We start from the raw sequence: 12,432 nt of genomic DNA on the forward strand, positions 1-12,432 counted from the left end.
GGACCACATTTCGAATAACAAGAGACTAGCGTAGTGGTTCCCAAACTTTGTTGCACATTGGAATCACCTGGGCAACTTTTAGAACATCCTCATGTCTGGGTCATATCCATACCAGTTAAATCAGAATAGCTGGGAGTGGAAGCCACGCATAAATTGCTTTTTAAGAACCCCAGGTGGTTCAGATGATCAGCAAATTTTGGGGACCACTGCACTAGGTAATGTTCTATTCAGGGTCCACTTTGCACAATTGTGGTTACTTTTATTTTAGTAAGTAATTGCCCCTTTTAAGTTTTCAAAGTTGCGGTCAGTAAGTTGTATGTGTTAATCTCATAATTCTTTTAATGCATTTGGTTTCTATGGTTATGTCTCCCTTCTATTCTTGTAGTTATATATTTTTGCCTTCTCTTTTTTCCCTTAATGAAGCTTGCAATGATTTTTCTGTTTTGCTTGTCTTTTCAAAGAATCATCTTTCCTTTCATTGTTTCAAATATTCCTCTTTTTTCTATTGTATTAATTTCAGCTTTTATCTTTAATTCCCTTTTGAATTTTTGTTGGATTGTTTTGCTGTTTTTCTTTTATGGTAAACAATTTTCCTTTTTCTTTTGTCTTTTTCTTTTCATTGCTTTCTAGGTGGCTGACAGTTTTTCTTTTGATTTTCTGTTTGATTCATGGCTTATTTTCTTAATTTTCATGTAGTTCAGAAGATATGGTCACTTTTTTTTTTAACTTTTAGTTTTATTTGCCAAAGATGAGACAGAATGGCATGAAAAATTCTCCACTTTTAAGAATTTGTTAACATTTTCTTTTTGGTCAAGAACATGATCAATTTTTATAAAATTTCCATGGATATACCAACAGAGTATAAGAGGTATTTGAATGATATAAAATAAGTCTAATAGCCTAATAGTCATGTTCAAATCTAAAAGACACATTCTAAAAAATAAGTCTAATTGTCTAATAGTCATGTTCAAATCTAAAAGATGTATTCAGAGTTCTCACTATAGTTATATTTTTATCAAGTTTCTTGTATTTTATTAGATTTTATCTTATGTATTTCTCCACAATATTGTTTGCTGCATCAGTACATTGTTTGGTGCATGTATTGGTGCATTTCTCCACAATATTGTTTGGTGCATGTCATTCATAATGTTCTTTAACCTGTTTATTTTAATTCATCTCAAATTCCATCTTAAAACCATTGCTAATTGACACAGATTACTTTTTGTGTGAATTTGCCTGACTTCTCTGCCTACTATTTTATTTTCAACTTTTTGTTCTTATTCTCACTTTGTCTTAAGTATGTTCCTTAAAAGTAGCTGGATTTTGTTTGCTTAAGTTAATCTAATGCTTTCTTTATGGGATAATTCAGTCCACTTACATTTGTTATAATGATTGATATATTTGATTTTATTCCTCTTGTTTTACTTTAATCATTTATTTATATTTTATGTCCTTATTTTGACTGTCTTAAGTTCCTATTCATTGTATTTTGTTTCCTAGCTGTTAATTTGGAAGTTCTGTCTTCCTTTTCCCTGCTTTTAAAATGAAATGTCTCTCATTATTTGAAAATAATACACAGCTTTCATATTGACTCACAGGGACTATGATTATCTGGTATTTTAGAGAAGAGAAATGGGGGGACGTAGAAAAGTTGCTTAACTTGCCTTAAGTTTACATAGTAAGTGACAGAGCTGATTTTTTAGTATAGTTTAATGTAATTTAATATAATTATATTAATTGTAGTATATTTTAAGATGATATTATAAAATTTAATTTAATTTTATTATAATTTCAATGTAGTAAAAATAAACATAGCCCACTTAGTAAACCATAAAGTATCTGTGCTAAGAAATTTTAAAATCTGCAAGAATTGATTTTCTTGAATAATATGTAATAAAATTGTCTCAAGATCAGAAAATAGGAGTAGATTAAATTTCGTGAAACACTTGGAGTTGTCTAAGACTCTTCTCTGAAACACATTCTGGAAAGATGATTTTACCAGTGAGTTTTTCCAAACTTTCAACTTTTTTTTTTTTTTATGAAAAATAATGACTGTCATCCAAACCATTTTATGAAGCATGCATATAACCCTGGTATGAAAACTTGGCAAATAAAATACAAAGATTCCCACAAAAGTATCCCAACTACAAATAGAGAATTTGGAAGAAAACTGTTAATAAACCAGTTCAACAGTAAATTTAAAAAGCTATGTTCCATGGACCAACAAAGATAATTTAATCTAAGAATTCGTAATATGTAACAACAAAAAATGCTGTAATGGAAAAAAAGGATAATCTCACAATGCCAAAAAGACATTTAATAATACTCAACAACGATTCTGATCAGAAAACTTTAAAAAAAACTCTGAGAAAACTAGGAAGAAACGAATATATCAGATGATGAGAAAAAATCAATCATCAGTTAATGGCCAAAATTATTAACTGTGAAACTCTAGAAGTATTCTCATTAACATTATGAATAAAATATTCCTGCTAGCACTATTCCTATTTTACATATTTTTGAAAGTTCTCTTCAAAAAAATAATGCATATGTATGTGAAAAAATCTAACCTTATTATAATTAAATGAAAGTTATAACATTAATGTAATGATATCTTTTCTCTATCAACTTGCCACAGTTAAAAACAAATCCCATTAATATGACTAATATGTAATTCTGGCAGCAGGGTGGTGACATGGAAACGCTCATGATCTGCCTGAGGGAGTATAAATTGGCAAAAACCTTTATGGAAAGCAGCTTGACAGTTTTTACCAAGAGCTTTAAAAGAGTTTATGTCCTTTGACCCAGTAATTCCACTTCTGGGAACTCCAGCCTAAGGAAATCATAAGAATTGCTGACAAAAATTTGTGTCCTAGGATGTTAATGGCAGTGCTGTTTATAATATTTTTTAAACTGGGAAATAACCTAAAATGCCAAACAATGGGAGAATGGTCAAATAAAGTATGATACAGCCATGCAGCATAATATGGTGCAGGCATTAAAATCATGCTTTTGGAAAAGTATTTAATCTAAAGGGAAAGATACAGTGTTAATTAGAAAAAGGCAGGATATGCATTTATTTAAATTTTATCTCAATTTTATAAAAATCCATATTTATATATATTATATATATGTAGGAAAAGCTTAATGGACTCAAAGGAAATACTTAAAAATATAAATAATATATTAATATACTACTATCAGAGTGTGTTAAAGTCAGAAAAATTCTGACTCTACCAGGTCATTTCAATCACCATCAGGGATTTACATTTCATGTTGAAGGACAAACTTAATTGTAAATTTATACTAAAATGTTAGCTATAGGCTGAGATTCAGTCTCTGTGCAGAGAATTGTTATCTTTGCTGGGATTAGTGTATCTATTTTATAATCACAGTTTCCATCCTTAACCATGGACAGTTCAGATCAGTTGAGAAACTGAAGAGAGTCCTGTCTTATAACACCACTACCAGAAAAATCACCAATGGGTTAGTTTTGGTAGCTGAAGTTTTATAAAGATTGGCAAAGAGCTAGTATGAAATAATCTTATCTTCTCCCCCTTTACATCTATAAGCAAAACAATTTAGGCATCTTTTACACTCAGTTGAAGGAAGTGAACAATTGGAATCCTAGGGCTGGAGCATGCCTGTGAGATACCCAGTGTCCTCTTCTTTCTCCAAACTGAGCAATACAAGAAAACTAACAGGAAAACAACCATGTAAAACAGTGGAGTCTGAGAGTTGCATGGGCTTTTGAAGTGCTCTTATCCAACTTCCTACCCAAAGTGAGAATTCTTAAATCCAATGGAGGGGTCTTTACATCCACTGGGAAACCCCCTATATTTGTAGACACAGGTTTCCTCATTCCGTAAAATGGTAACAACTTGAGGATAATTGTGGGCATGATGTGCATTCATGCTTTCTAAGATCTTGGTGCAGTAGCTTGGCATGTGTTGGTTATTATTACCTTTGCAAGGTCTCACCATCCTTTCTAGGACTTTTCTTATTGGATGACAAATCTGTTTACTGAGCCAAGAAAACAGTTCCTGGAACTATGCAGAATAAGTCTAATCCACCATCTACATTAACAGTCCTTCAAATACTTGAAGACAGCTTTCATGAATTTAATAACTGCTTTCTGTGTTTTTTTTTAATTTCAAGAATAGAACACAGTAGACCATAAAAATGAGCCATTATCAGTCTTCCTTTGGATTTTCTGTGTAAATGTTGTTTAACATTTAAATGGTGCTGATTATAATTTGAGATATTAACAGTTAGATATGCCATTGCGTCCCTCTGTTATTGTTTGTAAAGGAGGTTAAACACTATATTAACTTCTGAGTTGTGATTTATTGTTGCTTTTGTTAGAGAAGAATAAAAACAGTAAAATAATATAATTTGATACTGCCTTTGAGAATTTTCAGTTTGCAGAGGTCTTTATTTCCTACTCAATTTTATTTTTTAAAAAGCATACATGTAGTGTAAATACAGCATCACATAAATGCTAAGTTGTTCTTTGCTTCCTGGTGTAAGCTGTTGTGTAATATTGCTCAGTAACCATTAAGCAGCTGCTCTGTCTCAGAGCTGCTCATATTTCCTTTGGTAGATGAAGGGAATTTACTATATGAATGTTTCCAAATTGCTTTAAGATCTTTGGCCTCTGTGTCAGCTATTTAGATTCACAGTGGTCTATGTAACACATGAAAACCATGTTTTTAGAAGGCCCCAGAAGCCTGGAGGTTACACATGAGGTTGTATTAACAGCAAGCACCTGCATTTTGCTGAGTTTTACCCTCTGTATTGTATAGCAGGGCTTCTGACCCCCTGCATGATCCTCTCCAGTTATTTTGCCAGAGTCCTTAAGTACTCTCTCGTATGCTTGTGAGCAAGCACTATTAGCTGTCCAAGTACCGTGTCATCCACTGTTTCTTTTCTTTAGCCCGCCTCATCTTGGGTAACGTCCGTCCATTGTAAAGGCTGTGCTGTGTGCAAAGATGCATGAAGGGGGCAGCCATCTGCTTCAGGTGCTTCTCCCAGTCTACCCAGCCGCCTGATTCCCACCCACCTCGCTCCTATAAGGTCATGGTCAGCAGGTATTACCACTTATCCTTGGGAGCCCTCCTTTTACTGAGGTCTCGCTGTGCTCCATGCAGGAGTGGAGCCCAGTGGGACCTGTGGTGTTGCATTTTGGCTAGTGGGTGCCAAAGCAGTTCTGACATATTTTCAATGTCTTTCATAGTTTTAGTAAAATCTTTCAGTTTCCCTTGTAGATCCAGATTCCTTAGAACTTGGGGAATTGGGGGTAGGGAGTGGAGAAGCACCCTCAGCATTCTGAGTTGCCTTCCCTTTTCTATGAGATAGTCATTGTATTTGTCTGTGTGCGACTGCCTTGCTGTCTTCCTGCTGGTAGGATTACCTTGAGGTGGCTCTTCTCTCCCTTAGGATTCGGCTCGTGACAGGACCACACATCACTCCATCTTAATGGGCATGACTTAGAAGCAAATGGAGTCCTAACTACTCATTGGAGTGATAAGGAAATGAACTTCAGATAATATCCATGTATTGAAGTGTTATTAAGTATTACACGTGGTATAATTTATATAAATGAAATGTTCACTATTCATTCACTCATTCATCGATTTATAAATATTTGTGAACTATTTGAACCCTTCTAGTCCCTTGGTAGTTATTTTGTACTAAATGTCTAAAGTTGTACATTAATTACACAACAAAGTCAGAGATATAATCTGACTGTAATCATTTTGCTTTCCCATTTTGCCCAAAAGCTTAAATAAACTCCGCGGCAAACAAGTTCCAGAAAATAACAAGGGTCAGTAGAGTTATCCTTTGATCTTAAGCTATCTTTATCTTCAATATTATAAAATTATTAAGGTGTTCACTTGTGACCATGTTTCAAAAAGCTGAACTTTACATTTGTTCTGCAAGCGTTTCGTAGTTACTGTAATGTGGGCAATGAGTTAGTTGTTAAGGGAGATATAGAGATGAACAAAACCCAGTCAATCCCCCAAATAAGAAGAAACACAAGGCTTGAAAACAATTATCTTGGTAAACTTGAATGTGCAAAGTGATATAAAGTAAGAACAAACTAGGTGCTATGTGAATACAGAAGAAAGAGATTATTTCTAGGTGGCACAGGAGTTGGGAGGAGAGGGTAGAAAAGCAGATTATGGAGCAGACGGTGGTTGAGCTGGACATTGAAGGCTGTGAGTTGAGCCTGTGGAAAGAGGGCCTTCTGATCAGAGGCAGCTACGTTAGAAAGATCTGAGGGCAGGTGTTTACAGAGTACAGTAGGGGAAGGACAAATAATCTTGTCTGATTGGTTAAGCACACAGGCTGTAGTCATGATAAATAAGTTCTCTGTATTTAATGTATTTGTCATATATAAAATGTTATGTTTACCACATGTAAAATAAAGTATAATCTATTATGCTTAAAACAACAAAAGCAATAGAAATCTTTGTATACAATGATAACCTATCAAAATTAAAAACATCTTTGTCTCCAGCCACACAGAGGGAGTCATTGTCCTTTTTTTGTCTCAGTGGCTTTTTAGCACTTTGTACAATGTTGTCTACCTGGAAATTTCTCAATAATCACTGAAATGAATTCAACCTGGTGAAAAATTAATTGCTGAAGAAGTAGGCGTTTCTTAAAATAGAGCTGCATCAAGTGGGGACACTTTGTTATTATCCTCTTAAAAATGTATATCTTTTTCAGAGCAGTGACTTAACATGAGACCTGAGTTTTATCACCAACTGAGATCTCATAATTTCTTCTCATTCTTTTGCTATTTCTAAAGAAGGTGGATGGATGGGTATAAAACAGTGTTCAGACATATGCAGCGCCCCTGTTTATTCACAGCAGCGAGGCATATGTGCTAATTGAATGACTTTGTCTTTTCATGCTGTGTATGGTTAAAAAGTGGGCTGGTGGCTTTCTTTCTGGTAAAATTTCTAAATGATGATTTACAAATAACTTGAGAGTGTCTGGGATTCAGTGTGCATATTTCAGTGTATGGGTGATTGCTGACTTCATAGACCAGTCCTAACTTATTGGTAACATTTACTCAGTGCCTACTCCGGGTTTTATATTTTTATCTCACTTATTATTTGTAACAACGATGTAAGGTAGGTAATTTTATTATCTCTAATATATAAATGAGGAATCTGAGGTGCAAAGAGTCTAAATGTTCCAGGACTATTACTATTATTAATTTAGAATTATTAATTATTATGATTAATTACTCCAGGGTGCCACACTGACAAACCGTAGTCAGGAGTCAAACCCCAGCTCTTTGACTTGAGTGAGCCATGTTGCTAAAACACCCAGACCTCTCTCATCCCTGCCCTGAATCTAATCTCTTGGTCAGCCCTGAAGCTTTATGTAACATCCAATCAAATTGCCAGTTCTTGGAATTTAGAGTTTCTTCCTGGAAGCATTTTAATTCTGAGGATTTTCACACTCTTCACTCTTATTCTCTCCCTGGGGCAGCAGGGAGTAGCCATATCCCTCCTACCTAAGGTGTTCCCTCCCTCCTCACCCTCACTACATTTCCTTCTTCTGGATGAGAACCTGGGGGTAGGACTGGTGTCCCCATCTGCAGTCCTGGACAGAATTAGACCAGTTAGCAAGCATGTCTAACTTACTCAGGCTCCTGACCCGTGGCCCACGGCTACTGTGGGCCCTGGACCTGGAGGTCACGGAAGGGTCAGGAGGCATTCCTGGAGGTCTGGCTTCACCACATTTGCCAGAAAAAGGATCCAGTTCTTGAAATGAAGGGAGTCCCAGGGAGTGGCAGCAAGGGTGAGACAGCAGTGAAATCATGTGAGGTATATTAATGGTGCACAGAAATAGGTCTGTGTAAAGTATTTGCTGTACGTACGGGTTCTGCTTTTGTGTGATCCATGATGGGAACGAGGGTGGGAGTGCTGGTAACAGCAACTCACTTTTTAATCAGGGAAGGATTTGTGAAAGAACAGTGGTTTCAAGAGATCTTTGGAGTAATTCCAACAAGGTGCTAATTGTGGTTGTGGTTTTCCTTTTTCTTTCTTTTTTTTTTTTTTTAATGGGTGGACTTTAGTCTACCAGGTGCTACCGATCTGAGGGCCCCTGAACCTTCATTCCCTATGCGTGGGCAGTGGCAAATAAAACCATACCAATTGCCCTGTACAATTGGAAAGTTAAAAAATTTTCCTGAGAGATTATTTAGTTTCTAAAAGTTAAACGTTTGTTTAAGCAGACCCAGTTGGCATTTTACAAGAGTTTTGCTTTTACAGTTCTTCGTTGTAAGCATACTTGGGTTTTGTTCTAACCTTTGGTTTAAAACACTTGAACAAATTCTAGTGTTTAATCATTTATTTGCTTCCTGCTTATGTTGATCTCTTTCATCTTGATGTTTATTTTCAGGATACCTTGAGGATAGTTTTGTAAAATCTGGAGTCTTCAATGTATCAGAACTTGTGAGGGTATCCAGAAGTAAGTAAACTCTTTTCTTATTATTTAACTATACAGTATGATTTAAAATATTTTATATTTGAACCTTAAATACAGTATGAGGAGAACTGTGTATTAGGAGAATTTGTGTTTTAAAATCTCTGACCTTTTGATGAAATCATAAGTGAATATATTTTGTCTGGTTTTCTAAAATATTTGCATTTTAATCAACACTTTCTGTAGTACAAAAACAATTTGCGTTTGTTCTGCTTGCTGTGTTATTGGTATTCGTTTAATTCACTGTTCACTCTGTGACCATAGATGGTCATTTATATCAAAGGAAGTGTGATTAATTAAATGTACTCAGTGTTGTTATGATAACCCACATAAGTTTCCTGTAGATAAGTGCTTTTTCATTTTGCTAACATTTTGGTGAGGGCTTGGAGATGTACAGGATATACACACTAACATGCAGAGTGTAGAGGGATGCAGAAATTAACTTTGCAGATTGTAGCTGGATATAGATAGAAAGCATTGTTATCCAAAACAATGTCCAATTGTTTTCATTGGCCACCTCACCTGAGACACCATTCTTGGCAGGCTGGATGAAAATTTTCTCGAGTAAGTTCACCTGGCCAGCTAACTAAGCAAGGGGGAAGTTTCCTTGATCAACTCTTTTAGTTATTACTGGTGTGTGCAAATATATGTAAGATGCAGTTCTTATCTCATTGATTATGCTGAAGGGAGTGACTCATCTCTACTTGCTCTCTTCTCTGATTTAGCTTATTTATGTAACTTTGAAGGGTGTATTTTCACCTGACATTTTGATAGAGAGTGTCACAGTTTGGAATGATTTATTCAGATGATGTAGGGGCACTCTGGAGCCTGTTTAAGTTGTGTTTTTCATTTGGGTCAAATTCAGAGGTCATGAACAAGAATTATGATGATCCAAAAAGAACAAACAAGAATGAGTTACTAAGGGGACTTCCCTGGTGGCACAGTGGTTGAGAGTCTGCCTGCCGATGCAGGGGACACGGGTTCGTGCCCCAGTCCAGGAAGATCCCACATGCCGCAGAGCGGCTGGGCGTGTGAGCCATGGCCACTGAGCCTGCGCGTCCGGAGCCTGTGCTCCGCAACGGGAGAGGCCACAACAGTGAGAGGCCCGCGTACCGCAAAAAAAAAAAAAAAAAGAATGAGTTACTAAGGGTAAGTATAGGTAGTGCTTTAGCATGGTGTTGAGTGAAGTAATCTCCAAGGTAGTAGGTGACTTTGTCTTTGGAACTGTAGTTTCTCAAATAGTTCAGATTTCTGAAGTGACTAGTGCAAACAGCCTGTATTTCAGAGAGTTCTGTACATGAGCATTTAAGACTTTAGTAGCATCCTTTCTGACATAATTCTGCAGTGGATAAATGTATGCCGCAAAGACTTCTGCCCTGGGTCTGTTGACTTGGGGGCAGTGTAGGAGACCAAATTAATATCCTGTATGCCTGTACTTACAGGGTTCATATTTGCTGGGCAAGAGGATTCTGATGATCTACTTCATTTACTTCATTCACCAAGGCGATGAGCCTTGTGTGTTTTTCCTGATCAATATGTGTTGTGCAAAGGCCTCTGATATTTGAACTTTTTTATGTTTATTTTTAATTTGGAAAGGAACATGCCTGACTTACTTACTTTATGGCATCGTGTAAGGAAGAGGGTATTTAAAGATGTGTGTATGTGTGTGTGTGTTTCCCCATACTGCTCTTTAGCAGAGAGGCTATGCTGCTACAGTTATGAGACATTATGAAATTATTTGTTTAAATTTGTACTTTTCTCAGTTTTATGATATATTTTCACCCTTCTTATGAGAAGGACAGTAGAGTCATCTGTCCGAAAATATTACTAGTTCCTCATTATAGGTAACATTATGCTAGATGCTGTAGGAGAGCCACATGAGAACTTTAAAAGCCCAGATTAATATTTTGAGAAATCTGAATTTGAAACATAAAAATAGATTAAAAAATACCTTTTTAGGGACTTTCCTGGTGGTCCAGTGGTGGAGAATTCACCTTCCAAAGCGGGAGGTGCAGGTTCGATCCCTGGTTTGGGAGCTAAGATCCCACATGCCTTGTGGCCAAAAAACCAGAACATAAAACAGAAGAAATATTGTAACAAATTCAATAAAGACTTTAAAAATGGTCCACATCAAAAAAATCTTTAAAAAAGAATACCTTTCTATAATAGTTCAGAAATGAGGCAAATTTAACAGATACCATTCATTCTTTCTTGATTCATATTGTCATCTCCTAGAGGTTTTTAAGTTATCTGTTATAACAAACATTACTAATTTGTAATTAGTATATTAATTATCTGTATTCATTCATTAGTTACTTTATTCAGCAAACATTTATTTTCTACTCCATATATAAATAGGTGTCTCTGAAATGCTTGAGAAGTTATTCTCCTAAGTGTTTTAATATATCCACATTATAATCTTATTTACACAATTGAACTTCATTGTTTATGAAATAAGGGTTTTCTAAGTAAACATCAACTTCAGCACAACCCTTATGCTGTATATCACAAATTCTGACTTCTTGAGGGTTTACGGTATGTTAATGGTTTCTGTCCTCTGGGGTTTTACTCTCATATGACCCTCTAATGTGCATGTTGACTTTAGCTAATGAAGCTATTCAGTTTTAGGATAGTGATCTTTCTGGTGAATGATATTATCACCATCTTAAAAGTTGATTTAGGATCAGCTTTTGGAGTGAGGAGAACAATAAGAGAGATTAAGGGCTGGCCTCTAACCCTTGGAATCCGAGGTTCTTCTGAGCTTGGTTTCTAAGAGGGTATTGGCAGCCTCTTAAACATGATTTGCAGCCTTCAGGCCCCTTGCTGCTCTCTGGGAGAGGTGCTAACACTGATCTTTGCATCTGATGTAAATTTTTCCAGAGGCTTTTAAACAGGCACATCTGCCTGGGACTTGCTGTTCTCATGCACTTTGTCATTAGATAAATTTTGTGCCTGTGTGCTGTTTTAGAATCTCGCCATGTTTGCTATTAATCTACTTTAATTTCCGTAATCTCCCATTTAGTGTAAAAATGCACACTAAATTTTACAGTGCTCATGTGTAAATCCATAGACAAAGTGTTTTTGTTCTTGTTTCGCTTAAGCCATGACTAAAGCTTGATTTTCTGTCTTGTCCCCCACCCCCGCAGTTTTATTGAGATTTAGTTGACATGTAGCACTGTATAATTTTAAGGTGTATAGCATAATGACTTGACTGATGTATGTTGTGAAATGCCACAGTAAGTTTAGTCAACATCCATCATCTCATACAGGTATGTAAAAAAGAGAGAAAACGATATATCCTTGTGATGAGAACTCTTAGGATCTACTCTCTTAACAGCTTTCCTGTATATCCTACAGTGGTGTTAATTGTAGTCATCATGTCGTACATTACATCCCCAATACCTATTTATTTTATAACTAGAAGTTTGTACGTTTTGACCACCTTCCTCCAATTCTCCCTCCCACCCACAACACCCACCTCTGGTAACCTTTTCTTTGAGTTTGGTCGTTTGTTTGTTTAGATTCCACTATTGCTTCCTTGATACTTTGGAAGAATCCTTCTGGAACAAAACTTAGAAAAAAACAAAATTTCCAAAGATTTTAAATTATCATTTTCCTATAAATTATACCTAGTATGCTTACGGTCAAGCAATCTGTGTTGACTATCAAGCCATATGTTTATTAAATAGAAACTACAAATCTTTGCCTAAATATTGCATGAGCTTAATAAATTGCAAATAGTTGATATAACCTGTAAGTTTCCTTTTGGTAACTCAGTTCTTTGAATTGAATCCACCACTGCTGTTGGAAGCCAAATAGATTGCTTACCTTCACTGAGCCCCTCAAATGCCTCCTTCCAGCACATACTCTGCTTTCCAATGTCACATAGAACATGGTTCTAATAATAAACTTTAAAGCATGTGG

General features: G+C 35.9%; 1 protein-coding gene across 9 annotated transcripts in view; it reads left to right on the top strand.

Moving 5' to 3' along the window:
• NFIB (nuclear factor I B) overlaps positions 1-12,432 on the top strand; it is a gene marked incomplete at its 5' end in the record, with an annotated part of 435,190 nt that overhangs the window by 360,142 nt on the left and 62,616 nt on the right. For 8 of the 9 annotated variants that reach the window (XM_079705896.1, XM_079705897.1, XM_079705901.1 and 5 more), the window contains one exon: positions 8,425-8,493. In XM_079705896.1, the coding sequence (XP_079562022.1) occupies positions 8,425-8,493 (69 nt within the window). Of the gene's footprint in view, positions 1-8,424; positions 8,494-9,197; positions 9,658-12,432 lie in introns of those variants that run through there. The other variant, XM_079705904.1, reaches the window with a different exon arrangement.

Source organism: Hyperoodon ampullatus (genome assembly GCF_949752795.1).
Source record: "Hyperoodon ampullatus genome assembly, chromosome: 6".
In the NCBI taxonomy this organism is placed as follows: domain Eukaryota; kingdom Metazoa; phylum Chordata; class Mammalia; order Artiodactyla; family Ziphiidae; genus Hyperoodon; species Hyperoodon ampullatus.